Here is a 21,677-nt window from a genome sequence, read left to right as displayed (position 1 = left end):
ATCTTAGGTCTTCGGGCCTCGCTTCTATCCCTCGGCTATCGTGGCGCATATAATATTATTATAATAATTGACAAATTATTACTGACTTTGAATGGCTACCAAATGTTTGGCTACTTCAACTATGAGAAGGAGCATAAACATGTTTCAAATTTTAATTCTTGATCCAAAGTTAAAAAAAAACATGATGCCCAGAAATACTGAAGTACAAGGAGCATCTAAATTCTTCTCGTGAAAAGTTGTTGATGGGATGTCACGGCTCTGAGAGAATATTTAAAAACTGATTTTGATGACTTACTTTTTGGTATCCCAAGGAAGCCAAATGGCGGTATTGTTAGGTTTTCTCCTGGCCAATCTGGAATATTTGGCAGTTCTAATAGTCTTGTTGTTTCATACCATTCCCAGACATACTCCCTATAAAAAAATTTTTTTTTATTTTATTTTAAATTTAGGCGCGTCAACATCAGAGGTCATGGTGCCCGGAACCTTTAACAGAACCAGTTGGCCTCAGAGCGGTATTCTTTCTTTACGACAATACTCGTCATCACTGGATTGTAAGCTATAAGAAGCTGCTTGAAAGAGAAAATCTAAGCGATGGCAGTTGGATTCGATCCCGGGATCTTCTTCATGTGGGAATCCAGGTTGCCAACCATTGAGCTAAAACCCTTCTTTCTACAAAATAGTATTTAGATTTTATTATTACATAATAAATAATCTTATATTTTTCAGCTAGGTTTAATATACGATTCTTATAAATTAAACTTATTTGATTTAATACCTAACTTTACCTGTCTTAGTTTACCTAATAACTAATATACCTAACTTTATTTGAGATTCGTTTCAACAGCTTTTTACAAACAAATATTTACTGAACAGCTTTTTCGAGTTTTCTGACTTTCTAGGCTTAGTCAGTTGCCATTGGTTTTGATTTGAACGAAGGACATGACTTACATTACACTACGACATTGTTTTGAAAAGTTTTCTTAATAGGGTTTTGGAGGAGCTGTGACAAGACCTTTTATTTAATATTATCCTTTTATTTTATTGAAATGATTAATATTAAATAACCCAATCTATGTCGTAGAAATTTTAAGATGCGAGAATGTCATGTGTTCATGACCTGATGTTTTATATTCGAATGTGCGGATTCGAAATACCAATTCATGAGGGGCTTAAATTTACTTGGATAATAATCAGGGTGCTGTAACACCAGAATTTCACTAGAAAGCATTAGAAGGAAATTCTGCAAGAGGTCTGCATTTATTACGAACAACTTTATTTGAGATTCACAATATTAAAAGAAAACGAACAGTTGGTTTAACAAGCTGAGTTCTTCGACAATAAAGGTTAGAATGTAATGTTCAGTAGGCTTTCTTTTTTTTATTAAAAAAGTTTTCTTTTAATATTGTGAACATTAATTACTTAACTTTCTTTTACAATCAATCGCGGATGTACAGAATTGACTAAAGAAATTCCATAAGAGTTTTAAGAGAATGATCGATGAATGGAGTAATCAATGGAAGAAGCACAAACTCATAATCGACAAAACTTGGTGCCAAACATTTCTAGTAACCAAGGCAAAAAGTACAAAGGATGATTACAAAAAATTACATTAGTTCCAACTCCAAGTCGCCTTGTTTTACTTCCTTCTTCCTTTCCATTCGCATTTTATATATAAAGGAAATATCTTGCATTGCTTTTAGGTTTTCAATTTGATGTTTCCTTCTTATTTCTTCCAATTGGCCCATGATGTTACGGTATGACCGGTCAAAGTCGGATGAGACGTACAACTCTACCAAGTAAAGAATATAATGCGGGTTTTTCATTTACCAATTAAATAAATATAATATTTTTATATAATTATAACTATTTTGTGTGGAATATCAATGTTTAACTCACTCAGTATCAATCTCCTACGATCTTTGATAAAATCGGCTTTCCTTCGGTCTCTGTATCTTTGCCAATGCCTTTGAATTGTCAGCGTAACTTCTGCCTTCTTCTCTTCTGGAATTGGCGTATATTTTAAATTATCTATATCTTCTATTAAACGTGCATGTTCTTTTCCTAAAAAAAAAAAAAGAAAGAAAAAAATATGAGTAAAAAAAACTTTATTCAGGTTTACGTGAAAATGTTCAAACAACTGTAAAAGTAACTACCTAATTGTATTCTGAGCCTTACTTTTCGAGCTCTTTCATGACTTTGAATCATTTGTATTGCCCCTAATGTTTCCTTAAGTGACAAAAATAAAACGTTAATATAATAAAGCCTGAACAGAACACTAAATTATAATTTGAAAATAGTTCTTAAATTTTACTAAATGTTTGTTTAGTTATTCCTAACATTAACAGCATGGGTTATATATTATTTTATATTTTTCATTAAAAAAAAATTTCAACACCGTCAATTGGGAAGGGATTAGCTGTGAGGTTAGCATACTGGACTCCCACGCGGAGGTCCCGGGTTCGAATCCAGCTGCTGACCCTTAGATTTTCTCTTCCTAGGAGCTTCTTTCAGCTCTCTGTCCGGTGATGGACAGTGTTGTCTAAAGAAATTCCATAAGAGTTTTAAGAGAATGATCGATGAATGGAGTAATCAATGGAAGAAGCACAATAACCAATAACACCAATAACCTTGGATGTTGACGCGCCTTAAATAATAATAATAATAATAATAAAAAAAAACCAACCCAGACTCTGTATCATCATTTTTGGCGGAGCTGCGGCTAAAAACCTGATTAGGGTTCCATAAGGACCACTAGTTTTGACAATGATTATGAAAACTACATAAAAAACTATGAAAAATGACGTTAACCCCGTTTCGATATACCTAATATTTGTCGAGTTATGTAAGATCAAAGTTACAATTTTATCTATTCGTGAACGGTTTTAAATATTAATTTTCCACCACAAATACACATTTTGGGAGGTCCTCTCACTGCGAAAAATGTTATTTGTGACGCAATTATATAATTATATAATAATAATTGAAGATTTTAAAACATGTAGTGTAATGTACGATAATGGTTATGGGTGAATCAGGATAAATTTGTTTTATCATCAAATAAAAGCAATCATCACATCATTTTAATGCATCCAGTAGGCAAGACTTCTTGGCCTAACATTACGGTAAGAATCTCTTGCCAGGGTGTTGGTTTGGTGGTCAAGAGCGTGGCTCTGTAAGTGGGAAATCCTCAGTTCGAATCCCGCCTATGACTACATTTTATTTAAAAAAGTATTATTATTTTTTAAGTAATAAGAATGACTGCATAAGCTGGATTCGAACTGGGGATCTCCCACTTACAAAGCCACGCTCTTGACCACTAGACCAACATCCGCCCATCCCTATTTATGCACCTATTTATATAATGGTACATCCGTACCATTATAACTGTATAGATAAGTTACTAAAATGCCAGAATTGATTATTCAAAACTTGAGTGGTAAATGCATGCAGCAGAGTTTTCATAATGAAAAAATCAATTAAAATACTGAATTTTTAAAACCTTTGATGAAACCTGAGACCAATTTATTCAGTTAGTATTGTCATTAAATAAACCTGAAGAACGGATTAATGGATAACGAAAATGATTACTGATAGAGCGCTTGGCAATATGCCCGGACTTCTTTCTAACATTCTGGTGTAATTACAGATTACCAAATGAGACCCGGAACTGCTAAAAGACAAACAGTATCCTAAATTTTAGGAAAATAAGACATGTTGTCTGATTTTCAAAAATTTAGTGAGCGGAGCTATTCTTAACTAAATCTGTTCGAATTCTGATCGTGAATCACACTTTTGATCAGTTCCCAAATGAAACTGATTGATTTTTATTAGAATTTCGACTTTCCAAGATTCTAAACTTTTTCCCTTGTTAATGATAGGTAAAGTACATCGCCGCTTATTTTGGACTAGTAATTGGTAAGAGTAATTTTGAATCAGAGAGATCTAACAATCAAATAATTAAAATAGATGAAGAAGCATTGGAACTTCCACAGGTATTGGACGGGAATATAATTTCCATAAAAGGCTCTAGTTTCTTTAATTTTGGCGGAGGCGCACCAACAAGTGGTTATCTCTATCCTTAAGAGTACCGTTTTTTAAGAACATCCCTACCGAACCTGGGTAAGTTGTTTCATCATTTTGGAGCGCATTTTTGTAGCAAAATCATCTGGGTTTTTTTACAGTTTTTCTCTTAATATTCAGATGATTCTTACCACCTTATAAGAAATGAGTTTATTGCTACAAAAAATACTGAAATACTGAAGAGTGGGCAACTAAAATGTTTCTTACTTCAATGGTTTCCTATTTCAATATTAACTTAGGCAGTTGCAGAAGAAACTTGGGAAAACAGAACCGCAATATCGGGTAACTATTTTATGCCAGTTGTATTTAAATAACTTTAAAATAAAGTACATCTTTTTTTATATATTTATAAAAAAGAAAACTGTTTCAAACCTCTTCTTCTTTCGTTTTTTTGCCATAACGTCTCTTCATTTCCTGCCCAGAACTATTCTGAGCGCCGCGAGGAGAAGAAAACTTGCTCATCTTCTGCAAATAGAAATCACAGAATATGAAAAATAATTCTTATTATTGAAAAAGTGAAGAGTACAAAGCACAAAAAAAATCTTATTTTCAAGTTGTCTATTAGATTTTTTTTTCGATTAAGTACACAGAAAATGAAAATAATATTCATGCAAATAAAATGCTTGTTCACTTTTTCCGCTATTTCACTCAGAAAAGAAGTCTGCACATTTTAATTTACTAGTATAACATATGTACAACTTGCTTCACAAACAAAAACCATTGACTTAATCATTAAAAGGAAAATGTGGTCATCACTCCATCTGAAATTAAATATACTTAATAAAGAGACGAATTCAGATGACTAAGATAAAAATTACACAAATTTTCTAATGGATTATTTTAATTAAGGAAAGGTTAGAAGCAGAAAATTCTCAATCGCGTTCAATGGCCTAAAGAATAATATTTCATTTTACTAATCTGCTTCTCTATTAAATTATACTTGGCGTAACACTAAAATATTAAGATGCCAAGTTTCTAGAACATTTGTGTAACAATATATATGATATCCCGGAATTATATAACTAAGAATGAAGAAACTATCTATTAACTAAATATAAATAAATAACAATGAATAAAAGGATAGACTAAATTAGAATAAAAGCAATCTGTATTGACATGAGTGAAGGTTAAAAGGTCCGTAGTTCCTCTGTAGAACTGTGTTCTGACAGCTTTTTCCCATCGATCCCAGTATTTTATAAAGCAAAGTGGCCAAGCCTCCATTAACGCTATATCGCAATCTAATTTCACCTTCTCAGCTCACCTACTAGCTAACTTTTTCCCGCAAATGCCCTGACTCCTCAATTTCTTCATATGTTCAAACTTAAGCTCCTTACCCATTGATACTTTCACCTTCAATGACCTATTATCCTCCGCTCATGGTCCTGTCATCCTACATTCACCCCAAACTATTTCAACCTACTCTCATTAACGACTTTATTGACTGGTACTTTTTCAATAATAACTTAATCAAGACACTTAACTTTACCACTAAAAACACCTTAACAGAAACCGGTTACGTTGAGCTACTAACTAACTCAAGTAATCAGGAAGTGCTGTAAATTATCAACTTCGCTAGATTTACAGAGTTCACAAGATTTGAGTTCTGAGTTACATGCTATGCGCCTTAACTTCTTCATTTGAGATAGAAACTCGAAATATGGCTCAGGGAAACCCAGTGCGCTAATATTTCTATAATAATTATTAAATGAACAGTTGAGAATTCGTTCCACATCTTTGGAGATTAACATATTTTTAAAGGACTCCAACAGTTTCTTACAGTTCATGGCTCTGACTAATCTAGATATCCCCCGCTCCGATCAAGATAATTTCTCAAATGTAGAATATAGTATTACAATTTATAAATTCAACCAATCTATTGTAGCAAAGTTTGGGGATTTGATGGTTAGGCATTCCTAATAGTTCAAGCCACCTACCAACGAATCTTTTAAATATTTTGTACTCAATATGAAGAAGGTTGTTTCTGCTCTGACATAGAAATTCAGTGTGTTATTGAAGCAATTGTTTGAAATAAGTCAGCATTGTGCGAGGCCTCATATCTCAGTGTTATAAAGCAATATGGACTCTACAAGTGAATCAAATAAAACACATTTGGTTTTCCAAGTATTTAGAGCGATTGAGCAGTTTTAGTACAGAGGCACTTTGGTAGCAAAAAAAAGTTGGTGGCGTCCACGAATTTTCCGGAAGTATTAAATGAAACACCTAGGTATACAAAGTTGTCCACCATTATTTTTCCAATTTTTTCCCTGTTCTAAAAAAGATGATAACTGTTTTTTCGGGATTCACTTTAAAAAAAATTTTTATTAATAATCAAATTCAACTTCAGTTGGGGATCTCGTCTAGAGAAACCGGACAGTACCATTTAATCAGTATATGAACGACAAACTAATTCTTTATTTGAAGTTAGGTATTCCTGTTGCATTATTATTCAGAAATGATCGTCAATATCATGGATCAATACAAAGAATAGTAGTTGGAATATAATATCTCCATTGAGAACTCTTTCCGCTACTGGGATTTTATACGAAAAGTTACAGCCCTCAGTTATGAAGAAATTAGCGGAACAGTACAAATTGATTAGGTAATGCAGGAATTTTTTCCCAATTTCTAAGCAGAACAATTTGTGCCCCAACATCTCATTAGATGTAATACTTACAATTGCTTTTTGAAAAGACTTAACAGCAAGGAATGTAACTGGCAGTAGCCTAGGTTAATCATTATTCACCCAGTCAAAAGCTCGCTTAAAATCAAGAAACACACCGACAATTTTTCTGCTTTCTTAATTGTAAATTAATAACAAGTCATCAAGGTGAATATGTTGTCTAACCTGTTATAAAGAATACTTGTGAACAGTTTTGTAAAATCGTTTAATATTGCAAGACCTCTATAATTATGATTAATTTGCCTTTTAAGTATATGTTCCTTCTAATATATATAAATGTTATTTGAATGTTAAACGTTATCACTCGAATTGTGAAGGATTATTTTTTCTTTTCAGGTTAGCTGTTATAAACTTTAAAATATTTTCCAAAAATCGTGATGTATATATTTTTTCCAAATGTTTCGAATTTTAAGCAGCTCTCATATCGGGGTTTTTCAACTTTAACATTTTCGTTCAGATTTTGACGATCAATCCAAATACAAGAGGCCTACCGAACAGTTATTACAAAGGAATACTTATTATGCGTACTATAATTAATTTATTATACATTAGACGTTTCCAAATACTTACAATGGCTTTTTGAAAAGACTTATCAGCAAGGAATGTAGCTGGCATTAGCCTAAGTTAGTTAACCTGTAATCCTGTGTAATTTAGACATGAACGAAAATTCACTAAACAGAGTAGAAAAGAATTCTTACAGTAGATGCTGAGTCAAATCCTGAGATTTCGGATAGTTCACTCAGTCTTCCCTTAATAATCAGATCGTCCACATTTTCTAATTCTCCTTTTTCTAACGCTTCTTCCATTTTTCGTCTCACTGTAGAGAATTTATTTAATTAATATTGTACGGGTTGTCCTATTATTTATTAAAGATTAAACAGATCATTTTCAGTGCTATGTAAATATTGTTTTTCTTTAACATATTGGGTATTTAATAGTTAAAATATTCCGGTTCGTCGGGATAATTTGAAAAAGCGTTTTCATTTATAGCCATCATAGATTCTCATATAATTCAGAGCGTTATGTTCTACTATTGGAAGTTTATTCTGTCACATCTTCAGCACCCAATCGCACTTCCCACAATTTACAAGTGATTGCGTATGGTCCAATTTCTGCGGTCTTCTTGTTAAGCTTTGATTATGTGTTTAGTATTCGATTTAAATTGTTCTATTCTTTAATTATTTTATTAACGACAGGATCTTTAAATGCACTCATCAGCTATACATTTCGTTTTTGATATCTTTTTTTGCCGACAATTCTAAGATTGATGGTAACGAATGTGAGGTTAAGTGTTATGATATAAAATGCTAATGGCGTTTGTCGTCCTCTGCTATTCTTTACATAACGTTTCATTTTTTTCCCAGATTCCTGCCAAGTTTGTCCAGCAAATCAGGTTAAGCAGTAGTTGCAATTAATCTTATTTATTTATTTTGGGGTCAATTATATGATTCCCAAGTATGTTTACCTTTCCGTGTGGATTATGTACAGCGAATGTAAAGTTTTGGAGTTTCTAAAAAAACTATTAACTGTTCCCGATATGCTTTTAATGTACGATCTAGATATGGATACTATTCAGTTTGAGTTGCTCTAAGATACACTTCTTCCACCGGTTGATAATTTTTCTTTCCGCGGTAATAATGCGGCCCATAAACCGCAGTTTGAATTTAGAATATATATGTATATTGTTTTTATTTAGCTTTAATACTTAATAGTAACAGTAATAATCTCGCGGATGTCAGTTACATTGTTCGTCGATGTTTTTGTGTGAATCACGAAATTAAAAAAACCAAGCGAAATCCAAGGTGGACACCTAAACTTGATGGCAGCCCGGAAAATTAGTTTTCATTCTTTAATCGTATAAAGTACTTGTCAATGTTCTGGAGTGCACAACACTGAATGAAGTGGTAATATTAGAGTTGTACTCTTCATTAGTATTCTGGCTTTCTCTTCCCAGGAACTTGTTACAGCTCACTTTCAGATGATGGACAGTGTTGCCTTAACGAGTGAACACATTCCGGAGGCCGGCAGCGCACTGTTAAAGCTCTGGGCGCCAATAACCTCAGACGTTGTGAATGCGCCTTAAATCTTTGTAAAAAAAGAAAATCTACATATCAATTCTCTAGCACCAATAAATAAAAAACAATTTTCAGTACTTCGAGAAATCCATTAAGCACAGTGTAATTTACAGAAAAAGTAAAGATGATTCTGGATAATGTGGTTTCATCTTTGAGCAATTACCCTTGGTTACAAATTTCCATATGACGTTAGAAGAAAACTGTGAATCTAATCTCATTCACGTCAGTGAACATGAATAATTTAAAACTGAAGAACAAAAATCACCACAGGATCTTTTTTTTAAAACCTATCATCTTATTCATTGTTTGAAAAAAGTTCAGAAGGTTATTGCAAACATTGTGCCAGTCAAAATAATTATTTCAATAATAAAATATATTTTTTTACTTTCATCTGCCATAATCCTGTCATATTTTCTATCCAGCATATCTAATTGCTCTTTTCTTTGTAATCTGTAATCATCAGGAATATCTAATTCCAAATCCCATCTTGTTATATTGTTTGCAATAATGGCATTATCAAGGTACCTGAAATAATTGGCATATACGAAAAAATTTGTATAAAAGTGTCATGTTATTTTGAATTATTAGTTAAACATAACCCTTTAAACCTGACATTTGTTTTTAAAATATTATCTTAATTTTGAGAGTAATGAAAACACAAAGTTTAGTTAGCTACCTTCCAAAATGAATATACATAATTAGAAAAGATACGGAAGGGATTAGCTGAGTGGTTAGCGAATATTGGATTCTAACGCGTAGATCACGGGTTCGAATCCAGCTGCTGGCCCTTGGATTTTCTCTTCCTAGGAACTACATACAGCTCACTGTCCGGTGATGTCTTTAACGAGAAAACACTGTCCTGAAGCCGACAGTGCACTGAAAAAAGCTCCAGGCGACAAATAACCTCAGATGTTGTCACGCGCCTTAGATAAAAAAAAAAAAAAAAAAAAAAATAGAGAAAGAACTGTAAAGGTGCATCTTTTAATCAGCAATCCCTATTTAATAACTTAAAGTGTTTGACATTATCAGCAGTAGTTGTAAACAAAAATCTAAATTATATTATATTTCACAAAAATCTCTAAAATCTAAGAAAAAAATTCAGTAACTTACGTTCGGCCGAATTTCTACAAAATACATCCTTTAATTTTTCCTAAAATTTGGTACTTCACTTACATATTATATGTAAGTTTATTATATAAGTACTTATGTAAGCATATTTTAAAACTGTGGTAGATTCGTCTTTTAGAAACCTCAAAAAACTGAATAATCGATTTAATAGGGGTAACATTTTTGATTGGTTGATATTAACCAAAAGTTTATTATCAGGTCCATCCGTGGAACTTAAACTACTATATAAAACAAATATTCTGCGTATTTCCGAAATTGAGATACCTAAGTATCTAAGCATTGGCTTTGATTAAATGCTTAATATGACAAAATTTAAGGTAAAATACGTTCGCTGATCGCTTACGTGCTGTCTTGCACCTAATTTGATAGTAAAACGTAAAGACCGCCTGAAAAATAGGCCCTCTACTTTCTTTTTTAAGGACTCATGGGGACAGATATTCCCGATAAAATCGCAAAAATGAAAATCTGCATGAATGCAAGACTTTCCCCTTATAAGAAAGGGAAAATAAAATTATTACAATTTTGAAAATACATACTTCTAGTTTCATACTTCACAAAATGAGCCTTTCTATTCGAAAACATGTAGCGAAAGTTTAATTATTGAGTTAATCAGCCTCATTTATCTCTTCGTAAACTGAACTTATCAAACTAAAAGATGATCATTCTTTTAATGTGTTTAATTTTCACTTTTTACTGCAAATTTTTTCGTGCGCAGGTGCACTACTTCTAAAAAACTAAAAAACAATTCCCGAAGGATTTTCAACCATTTTGTACAAAGTTTCAGCTCTTGTGACCTACTTCCAAATTGCGTTTGTAATTGAAAAGAGATTATTTAAATGAAAAACTAAGACTTACTGAAAGTCGGTTTTCTCCATTTTTACAAATTCATGTTTAATTTCCAAAAGACGGGCAAGAACCAATTGCCAAAGGCTATGTATCCTTTTTCTTAAGTGAAGAAGTTTTATCAGCTGGTAGGAAGTATTTAACTTGTTGGCTATTTGTGTGTATCTGTACGGTAAATAGAATATGAATGATTAAACAGTAAATTAAGGATAAATAAAATTAAGCGCTAGGACACTAGGACTAAAATTAAGTGCCGAAGCTTTTAATGATTCAAATTTTTACAAGAATCATTTCAATATATCAGTCGTAAACTTCGTTTTGTCAACTGTCGTGGTATATTTTGTAAAGGTAAGTAAATTTTTAATAATATAAATTAATAATAATTATGAAAAACACTTGCTTTTTCAAAGCATTTACATCCGATTTACCCTAGGAAGTAGTGATAAATATTTGCTGAAATAAATATTAATAATAAGTCAATCGTAAGAGAAGGGCTTACCTCTCTGTTGAGTTTTCTGGCCACAAATTTCTCTGGGATGAAGGAGAATTTAGAAGTTAAGAAAAAGCAGTCAGGGACTATTTTCGAAGACAGGGGTTTCAGGGAGTAGCAGTCGAAAGCAATTAGGTTTAAAAAACGGTTACTTTCGAAGAGCAAGGAAGTTTGGACAAAGGGTTCTTTTGCGCAGCTGGCACTCGTAATAGCAATTATAATTCTCACAGAGCTAATAGACCTCTTTACCATGCAGGACTTCACACAACAGCTGAAGACTCCAAGAACATAAACAATAAACATGACTCAAGACTGGCAGTTTCTCTGGTAGATCCCCACCACTCGTAGCGCAGTAGACCGCATTTGTCTGCACTCTAGCGGACCTCTGCGCTACTATCCGAAATCTGAAGAATAATAAATTTTTATTGTTGCGATGAATGACAAAATGTGTGGCCAAACGTTCGATTGGTTAATTGAATTACTTTACAAATGGTTCCTTGCAGAAGCTCCCGTGGTTAACCGAAGCGGATATTTGGATCCAAAGAGGTATGGAAAGATTTGATAAAATTTTTACATTTGTAATAATGTATGCTATGAAGTGCTGTAAAGGATCTTCTCTGATAGTCAAGCATCTGTATAAGAACTACCTAAACACAGCTGGGATGCTAAACTGGTAAGAGAATACCGAAACGCCTTGACCATCTCGCTCAGGAAAGAATGGTTAGACTCTTTTGGATTCCTGAACGACTCGGGTATTAAAAGAGCTGATGAACTGGCAAGCGAAAAGTTATAGCTTATCATTCTGGGGGCCCAACCTGCCTTGATAATGTTGAAGCGATGTAGTAACCAAATCATCAAGAAATGGAAGCCGCTTTTATTAATATGTATGTAAATGTGTAGACTTAGGATTTGAAGGCTGGCGAAGGCCAACAAAGCAAGAGTCTTATTGAAAATGAAACTTTTCTTTAGTTCCTTGTCTAGAACTCTGGTCTTGGAACTAGGAGGAGGGTTGGGTAGAAGAGTCTTTTTATAGGCTACTATAGTTTTCAAAGTAGAAACCTTTGTAAATTCCGTTGATTTTTTAAAAATGAGATCATACTTCGTATCTATCGTAAAAGTCATCATCGCCTTTTTCATATTTTGCGCTCCTTCTAGGCCCCTGTACAAGCTTCCAAAGGTATTCGTTGTTTCTAGTAGAACTTGTATCTTTTTAGCCATTGCCAATATTAGGATTTTATAATAAAGTAAAAATTGTTTTTTGTAAGCTTTAAAAGCAACGTACTTAACATAAATGTCAGCAAGTGCATCTGTTGCTATTATTTTATTTAGAAAATATTTAGTATTAATGTATATATGGTCAGAAATCACTGCTGTTAACAATTGGTTGCATGCCTCTTTCAATATTTTCTCATAGTAGCAATCGGCCATGATTCATCACCTAGAAATCAATAGAAAACAAAAAAAAGTGTACTTTATTTATAATTACTAGTAATTTGTTAATGTTAAGAGGAATGTTGACTATCGTTCATTCCATGGACAGAATTCAGAAATGACAGAACTCATTGGCTGTATTTGCTTATACTTGGTATGGAATAAAATAAATAATATTGGTCGCTGGCAAAGTAATTTTAAACAGGCGCAACGATTTCGTTACAATAGATGACACCTTCTAACTACTAATTATCAAAATTCAAAAGCGTTTTTATGAAGATATTAGGTGTGAACAATTGAACATTAACTGATATTTTCGAGACGTGATTATTCGGTAGTTCTATGAATGCATTTAGACGGTTTTTATTGGATAAATGGGTTAGATATATTGAAAATACACAAAATACATGAAGCGTGCCAGTCGGCCATATTCAACTATATTTCTATTAAAAACAGGTGTTAGCAAAAAAACGCTCCAACGAGACAATCAGTGTTGCCACTGGGAAAACATTATGTGGTATACGGTGAGTATATAGAAAAAAAAAAACGTACAAATATAAAGGAATATAAAAGAATATAAAGTGCATAGTTCACATGTCTATATCTAACAGTTTTTACATCCTGATCGGAGACAGCAATCCGTGTAAATCCAATTGCGGAAGAACTGGAATTATGGTGCCTAACAGTTAACTTTCCCGTACGTGAAGAGAAATAAGTTCTAAGCCTTTCCTTTGTTTAGAAATTAGGTTAAAAAGAAGAGCTAAAAGGATCTGCTTTTATAATTTGCGAACGTGAAGACCTTGGGATAATCTTGTCAATACATTAGTGACACAATCACTAATCACCAATCTTACAAGAATCTCTATCACCATCAACCAATTCTGAATATTTTTTTTAAATGTTTATATTTCCGTGATGCGAAGATAATAATTTCTGAAACTACTTACATAATTAACTCCCACGAATTCAAAGTAAAAAACATAAATTTGGAAGTTGAAATTATTTTATACTAAACTAAGGCCCACAATTTACATAAATTTAGTTTCAACACTTCTTCTGTAAGTCTGAAAGTTAGACTTAGGATCTACTAAAAACTAAGTTACAAAAACATGTGTCTTGATTAGAAAACATATGAAAAAGTTAAATTTTGCTTTAATGTAAAGATTTGCCTAAAAAAAAAGTTTACAAAAAGAACAATTCACTCTAGTGAGGTGTAAAGGCTTTTCATTCAGAAGCCACTGACTGCTCAATATTGGCTAATCACTTAGAAAATTATTCGTAATTTTATTTTAGACACTTTAAAAATAAATTTGATGTTATCTAAATTAAATGTAAATGCTGCGCTAAATACAACCTGACAAAGAAAGTCAAGGGAGGGAGGAGCTACTGTGTTTGGCATTAATTCTTCCAAAATGGTCATCTTGGGGGTTAAAAGTGCATAAGGATCGCTAAGGATTCTGGACAGGGACATCACGCTTGGAAAAAAGCAAGTAAAGTTCGTGACAGCACTGTGACATATCCATATTTTTTACTTTTGTGTAAGGTACACTAGATGCATTGGTACCATCTTCCTGGAATAGTCTACTTCTCTGTTAGGAAGTCTTTCGTCTAATGGTTTCTTATAAGACTTAGAGGATTCTAGTGTGGTTAAGATATATGTTGTTGATGTTTTGATGGAATTTGGCATCCGGTAGTCTACTACGAACCATTACCAAAAAAAATAAAAATAAAGTAATCTTCTTTTTTTACAGACGGAGCTTAAAGTCCATTTACAAGTTGTTGTGGACGGACAGGAAGCATATACTTCATTGTTAACTTTTTTCAAAGGAAAAGTATAGTCACTTCACCAACACCCGTCCATCCTTCTTACAATGCTTACAAGCACTAATATTTATTTGATTGTCTTCAAAGCTTGGAAGAGGAGTCAACTTTAAATGAGAGACATCATTTTCAGCTACTGACTGTCGGAAAATTCGGAATCTCTACCAACTCCATCGTGAAAGGGAAAACTATTGATACTGTTTCCTTAGAAGAAAAAGTATCTATCAATAGAAGCTGAAGCAAAGCAAGATATTCGATCTTTTAACTGAGTTACCTTATGTTTTAAATCATCAAGGGGATCTTGTTTCAATTCTATAGCTCCTTCTGAATAAGCACTTTCATAGCCGTGTAGGCCGCAACATCACGTAACCAACATTTCCACTTTCTTTAGTCGTGAGGATGTTACTTTTTCAATATTTCTTTTCTTTACAGGATCTTCGGGATAATCTCCTTCCATAGTCGTTTAGAAGTCCATCAGAATTATCCAGTTAGAAGCTAATCTACCGTCTTTCTCCTTTAATCTTAAGAGAGTAGTCTTAACTTCTTTATTGAATTATGTCCTCTGTTACAGGTAAGTGTAGTAATATATTGAATTATAATAGGTTTATTATTTTCCTAGATCAGTTTATTTACTTTTATTTTTGTAATCACATTTTGAAAAAATTAAACGTGCAGAGGATGTAATGGCAATAAAATAATAACGTATTTATCAAAAAACAACATTGTCATTAAAATATAATAAAATTTATTACTCTATATCATTGCCAAATCATTATATATTTCTTCCTAGCCATCGTATAATACAATGGGCATCAAAGCAACAATTTTTTAAAAGGCTCTCTCAAACGAAGGTGAACCAAGTGTTCTAAGGATTTGAAGATTTAATTCACTATTTAAGAAAACTTCAAAAATTCTTGAATTTTTCGAAAGAAATTTTTGGTTTTATTAAAATTATTTTAATTGTACTATTCTGAATTTGCTAGGATTGTTTACTTGCAGGCAAATAATTTGTATAAAGCTTTATTTGTAAATAATAATTTAAATTCAGTTTAAATTATTTAGTTCTAAAGATTTTTAGCATTTAATTCCCTACTTTAGACTTAAAAATGATGCCTCTAGCATCAATATACCAACAAGTGTGTGGACATTAGATTTCCAAAGGATATTAATTTTGGCGAATCATTGATGTTTTCCTTAACACACAAAGAGATAGCCTATTATAGAGGTATTTGCTTCCTGGACTCAATTGCCAAAATTTTTAGGAGGATTTTGCTTCTTCGCCTAGAATCTTTCGCAGTGGGCGGAATGTCAGTCCTGCTTTCGATGGGGTTATTTGGCTTTTGATCGCTTGTTCGTTTTGATGAATGCAATCAAGCTGAATCGCAGACAAGCAATATTGCTTTTTAAAAGATTTCAAGGCAACCTTTGACACTGCGGACTGCAGAACTCTGTATTTTGAAACTTTTTATTCCGGCAGTGTCTTCTAAATTTGTAATACTTTAAAGGTTCCGTATTCAGAAGGATATTCTACTGTTAGGGGTAAAATAGCGGAGCACTGGGTTTTACAGATTTAAAAACGTCTTCATCAGGGTAGCCTATTAAGCTCTTTTCTATTCTCGCTTTTTTTTTTTGACGTTTTACCTTTGGTTTTCGAAGAGGTGTAAGAATGGGACCCTAGCGATGAATAACTTAAGTATGCAGACGATGAAATCCTCTAAGCAGAGGTTGTTGAAACTCTTCAAATACAAATTCGGAACCTGGAATCTGAACCAGTAGAATCTTGTTGTTAATCGGAGCAAATCTAAAGTCCTTGTACTTGGTGAGGATGGCAGACTTGCTTCTAATGGGCGATGGTTCTATTAAGGTTCTCCCATAGAAATTGTGAATCAGTTTAAGTATTTAGGGGTTTCGCTTGCATCACGTTAATCTTCGGCTGAAACACTGTTAACAAGTTTGGAATGAATAGGCTATGGACCGATTTTGTATGTAAATAGAGTAATTCCTCTACCTTTTAGGTAATATTTCTTTAATGTTGTCCCACACAAAGTGTTCTCTCGGTACAGACATCATTATCCATCACCGCACACTGATCTCTGAGCTAATCCCTTCTCCATTATTATTATTATTACTATATTTAAATAAATGCATGTAACAACTCAGGTATAGTAAAAAGTTACGGCAAGAGAATTTAAATCAACTCGCTAATAAACAATTAAAGTAATAGCAAATTTTTATAGCTTTCACCTACCTTTTTATGTTATTATGTTGCGGAAGTATAATGCAATTTAACTTCCTAATCATTGATTTATCATTTAATTAGAATTAGAATAGGTATACATACTTTACTAAACATGTTTTTATGTAAAAATATGTATTTAAAAAATAAATGTATACAAAATTAAGCCGTTCAATTGACTAGGATTTGGTTTGGTAACGTCTCTAAATCAATGTACACTTATTATCTCTGGCTCTAGAAGATTAAATTTTACAATCAGCCAAATCTTCATAATTCTGCTGGTCGGTATCATAGTCTCCAGAATAATTGTTTACATGGTGCAGTACTTTGGGCTTTTGTGCAGTTTTATTCGTTCCTTAAGAAAACATAAAGAAAAAAAACATTACTCTTTTTGGAAACTGATATTTCTTAGAGTGGAATAAAATATTTTTATATATTTCATAATACTTTCAAAACTTTCTTTAAACTCAATAATACACTTTTGATGCAGTAATCCCGACTCAAACTGTATTAGGTGCCCCAGGGACACGCTTGGATGGATTGGAGACCGGGCTTGTCTGATGGAGCTAGTTGCTGGCAAAAAGAAAAGTGGGGTGGAGCAATAGTGGAAGCAGCCTCTATCTAGTTAGGGGTAGATTAACCTAGAATCAAGAGTTTGGAACTTTAGGAAAAATTAAAATTGCGGGCGCTCTTTTGAGGAGCAGAACGGCAATTACCAAGACCAATGTAAACTTGCAGTGAGTACGAAACAGGTGATCGTGGAAGGATAATGTAAGAGAAATCTTTACTCTATAAGAGAATGAAAAATGTTCTGAATAATTAAAACTAATGAATTGATGTCAATTTAACAAGCTCAGGATCATGTAGGATGGCTTAAAAAAAGGGATTAAATGGTTGAGACATTTACAGGGAGTATAGATTCTAGGATTTCCAAGAATGTATGAACTGGTCACACTGGAACAAAAAAAACCCCAAAAGATGACTGTAAGATGTGGAGTCCGATTTAAAGAGCATGGGAATGTGAAGGTGGACCAGAATTGCGGTAACCACGGACAAAAGGCAAAGAGAGTTAATGCAGCCAAGTTGTGAGAGAGTACGATACTTCTTCCTTTACTTGAAGGCTAGGTAGAGGAAGCATGTTTGAAATAGTTTGGAGAATTCAACTACTGTAGTTAAATTTTCTCTGCCGATTCACTAATATGAGATAGCGATTGGAACATGACCCGACTATTAAAACAAAACTAGCCAGATATATATCTATCCATCCGCTTTCACTTTCATTAGCACCAGTTATGTTGATGGAGAAATCTAAGAAAATCGCCTGAACTGCTGTTTAATTAGTGATCCTGAGGACTTGAGGTTTGGTTGTTAACAAAAAATTGAGCAATTTATTAGCGTTTCCGCTTCGGGCATTAGTCGTCTCTGGTATTTGAGTAAATAATAATTATTATGTTTATGAAAGACGTTTGATATTTGTTCTGTAATTTTAAATAGAAGTTAACGATAGACATTTTCTTGCTGATGAATGGGTTGAGTTGGGAAGTGTTGGGAAGTATGAATTCTGGTAGTTCTGTGGCTAGCAACAGGAGGTAAGAAATCTTTAAAGAATTACCACATAACAATTCTATCATTAAATAAGATTTGATGCTTTTTAGATAGCAATTTTAGTCCTACAAAACAGATTTCAGACTTATCGATCAAGTGCAAATATGAGAATATGTTGGTGAATTCCTCATTGCAAAGAAATGCCTTATAGGTCCCTTTTCACTGAACAGTAGCTCCATAAATTGCATATCTTTAATTGAATAATGGCAGAACAAGTTTTATGATTTGCAACACATAAATCCTGATTTAAACACCATCGATGCAGTTCTAATGACACTTATCTCCAAAAATGACGAATTACAAAAGAAGAAACTAAGACGTGGCCTCCTGATTGGTTTCTGCAGGCTAAGGAAACACATGACAACAATAGGTTTAGCATGTGTTGTGTTAGTTAAATGAAGAGTTTGTATTGCTTAGAATTCGGTCCTTCGGAGAGAAAATCCTATGCCTTCATATTTTGACCAGAAGTAGCTTATCAGACACTCAAGACTAATTAAAGACAGAACTGGAGGAGTTGCTGTAAATCTATGATGCTATGATAGTCCTTTTAGGTCACGTTGGCGCTGACTTTCAAGCCAACTCTAGTGGAATTTTAATTTATTCTAGGAACCAGATGAACCCATTGTTCTTATCTCCGGTCACTTTCACTTGACAACAAGAAAGAAAGAATTCTTTCTATTTTAGCTGGCCCCACGATCCCCATTAAATAGCCTATTAATCTCGAAAAGCTCTTATGAAAAGCTAAGTTAGAAATAATGAAAAATCCAGCTAGAAACTGTGTGTTTCCTGTGAGTTTAAATAAATCTTTAAAATAAATTACCGAGACTTCCTTTGTTTAGTCCCAATACTCTTCTCCACTGTGTTCATCCTTTTCCTCGTGATGTTCATGATGGTGATGGTGATGGTGGTGATCGTGATGGTCATAGTAATGATAGACCGGAATTTTCTTTACGGAGTGGTGGTGAATCGTATGGATTTTATAGGGTACATGTATGATGACCTTCTTGTGGTGACTGTAACACATTAAATACATATTTACAAGTATATATATATATTTTTGTTTGTTATGCAAATAAAAACAAAGTTTGAACAACTTCATATCAATAAAAGTTCTCATAACGTATTCCTCCGAATTTCAAACTTCAAAGTGCAAATATGAGATTGGAAAATTCCTCATTACAAAGAAATACCTTATAAAATCTAATTTGGCACGTAAGTCAAAATATCTGTATTTTTTTTTTAAATTTTCTGACAGAAATGCCTACGAAAGTGTTTTTGAAAATGAGTGTAAATGTTTTTTTTATTCCGCTTCATTAAAGAGAGTATACAATTTTTTAATTGTAAATGTTTAAATTGTAATTTAATTTAGAAAGGAGGTAGCAGCCGAGTGGTTAGAAGAAACAAAGAAGTATTGTGGTACTGGATTGAATTCCTGATCTAGGTCATGGATTTTATTTAATGGTTAATATGAGAAATTTATAATAAAGTATGTTTGGTGTCGGGCTCTTTCCATGGTACCTAATTTGGTAGTTGGACGTAAAAGCCCGCCTGAAAAAAATAGTATTACTTTATTTACTTATTTTATTATTTATCTTTTAATAATACACTAAGATCGAATTTTTATTTTTCACCTGACTTGAAATCACTAGTAAATTTATGTATTAATACTGCATAAAGCAGTGATAAGCTAGTGCAGACTTAATGAGCGCATTTTCTGTCTGGCCACTTAAAAGTTGAAGCTGGTATTAAAAGTTTATAAAAATTTTTCCTCTCGTTGGTAGACGAATGGATGGTCTCCAGATCCATAACACTATTAAACATTAATCGCTAATGGAATGGACAATTTGCGCAATTGCAGGAGGCTGTTAAAGGCTGCAATCTAGCTTTTGATTCTTGAACTTTTAGGCTGTTTATCGTAGTCAAATTATTCTTAAAGCACGCAATTCAAAAATATTTTTTTTTACCAAATCGGCATTTACATGATAAGAGTTAGAACGAAAATGTGCGTAAAGGTAACATATAAAATCAATTTTTTTTTTAGTATTAAGTTTGGGCTCATCCTTGGAGCCTAAATGGAAAATACGAGTATACCGCTCTTATGTAAACTTGAGAAGTTGCTTTCTCTAAAATTCTGATGTATTAAAAGGCCAAGTACAATGTAATTAGAATAGTAAAGACAACTCCAATTTATAAAAAGAAAGTATAAGTTTAATAAGTCATAGATAGGATTTAAAATACATCCTGTCGTTAAATCAAGAACTGTTATTAGTATCAGATTTTTTGAATGATTTAGCTCTCTAATATTACGTTCGGTACACTTCGCATGGTGCGAATAGATTGATCAAAATATTTCTAGATAATAACTGAAAATAAAATGTAATTTAATTGAGTAATGAAGAACGCTTTAAAATTTATATTGAGTCAGTTGCTTTTAAATGAATAGCTATTCAGTCATTGTGGATGTATCATATTCCACATTGCAAGAGATATGATGGTTATTAATGAAAATTAAAAAACTTTGAAACAACTGAGTTTTGTTTTCAAAATCTCTTAACTCTAAAGTAAATGTAAAAGAAATTTTTAACCTGTTATTGGCCGCTCATTCTCAACTACATACTTATTACAAAATGTTTCGTATGTTGATTTATAATACACTATCTGTAGCATAGTGTTGTTCTTTTTTCAACAGAATTGCCGCCTCTCGCTTATAATCATTTAATTTCTCAGCTATTTAATCAACTACTTCATTTTGAGAATAATTTTGGAGTCAGTTCTGCGCAGACGATATTATGTTGCTGTCCATGTCTTCAATGATTGATTAACAGTTGCAAACTCTATTCTGTCTTATGGAATTTGTCAATGTTTCTGGATGTCTGCAATCAAATGGCTGTCTGATGATAAAAAAAAAAAAATGAACTCTGGATACTGAAAATGAATAAATAGTTACAAAAATGGGGCACAAATGCAATTTTTTTTTATAATGCCCATTGATATGTCTTTTTTACATAATTTTGAAAACTTGAATAGCCGGCAATTTTCTGACTTAGGATGCTGCTGACTGCATAAAACACGCTCACTCAGAACACTTTCCAGACTAGTGCACTTCAAATAGGATATTTTCAGTAAAGACACAAAATCCAGAAACTGCACAATCGCAATATCTTTTCTTAAACTGATATTTTTCAAGAAATATGAACAATTTAAAATTTTTTATACTACGGTTTTACATTTTTTTAAATTTAAAGAGCCTATAAGATAGGAATTGGCCGCAAATGCTAAGGCCCTGCT

General features: G+C 32.8%; 2 protein-coding genes and 1 long non-coding RNA gene across 11 annotated transcripts in view; 1 reads left to right on the top strand and 2 right to left on the bottom strand.

Annotated features, from left to right (window-relative positions):
* Nucleotides 1-13,834, bottom strand: part of LOC141449370 (dynein regulatory complex protein 11-like) — a 25,667-nt gene extending 11,833 nt beyond the window's left edge. Inside the window, exons 1-10 of one of the 6 annotated variants that reach the window (XM_074118756.1) lie at nt 13,675-13,834; nt 12,579-12,734; nt 10,819-10,971; nt 9,221-9,360; nt 7,459-7,577; nt 4,453-4,545; nt 2,154-2,226; nt 1,897-2,061; nt 1,609-1,789; nt 296-411 (exon numbers count right to left, since the gene is read on the bottom strand). In XM_074118756.1, the coding sequence (XP_073974857.1) occupies nt 296-411; nt 1,609-1,789; nt 1,897-2,061; nt 2,154-2,226; nt 4,453-4,545; nt 7,459-7,577; nt 9,221-9,360; nt 10,819-10,971; nt 12,579-12,724 (1,186 nt within the window). In that variant the 5' untranslated portion in view covers nt 12,725-12,734; nt 13,675-13,834. Of the gene's footprint in view, nt 1-295; nt 412-1,608; nt 1,790-1,896; nt 2,062-2,153; nt 2,227-4,452; nt 4,546-7,330; nt 7,578-9,220; nt 9,361-9,511; nt 9,759-10,818; nt 10,972-12,578; nt 12,735-13,674 lie in introns of those variants that run through there. The other 5 variants (XM_074118757.1, XM_074118761.1, XM_074118760.1 and 2 more) reach the window with 5 other exon arrangements.
* Nucleotides 10,967-21,677, top strand: part of LOC141449383 (uncharacterized) — a 27,331-nt gene continuing 16,620 nt past the window's right edge. The window contains exons 1-4 of one of the 4 annotated variants that reach the window (XR_012455484.1): nt 10,967-11,154; nt 11,553-11,842; nt 14,981-15,119; nt 17,299-20,072. This is a non-coding gene — a long non-coding RNA (uncharacterized lncRNA). Of the gene's footprint in view, nt 11,155-11,552; nt 11,843-14,478; nt 15,120-15,338; nt 16,837-17,298; nt 20,073-21,677 lie in introns of those variants that run through there. The other 3 variants (XR_012455486.1, XR_012455485.1, XR_012455487.1) reach the window with 3 other exon arrangements.
* The window catches only part of LOC141449381 (uncharacterized), an 8,923-nt gene continuing 4,232 nt past the window's right edge, over nt 16,987-21,677 (bottom strand). The window contains exons 3-4 of the mRNA XM_074118795.1: nt 19,210-19,402; nt 16,987-17,139 (exon numbers count right to left, since the gene is read on the bottom strand). Of these exons, the coding sequence (XP_073974896.1) occupies nt 19,225-19,402 (178 nt within the window). The 3' untranslated portion in view covers nt 16,987-17,139; nt 19,210-19,224. The remainder of the gene's footprint in view (nt 17,140-19,209; nt 19,403-21,677) is intronic.

This window comes from Rhodnius prolixus, unplaced genomic scaffold (assembly GCF_049639745.1).
Source record: "Rhodnius prolixus isolate KJV_2025 unplaced genomic scaffold, Rpr scaffold_2, whole genome shotgun sequence".
Classification (NCBI taxonomy): Eukaryota; Metazoa; Arthropoda; class Insecta; order Hemiptera; family Reduviidae; genus Rhodnius; species Rhodnius prolixus.
The sequence above is the reverse complement of the archived record's forward strand: the minus strand, read 5'-3'. Positions and strand labels throughout refer to the sequence as shown.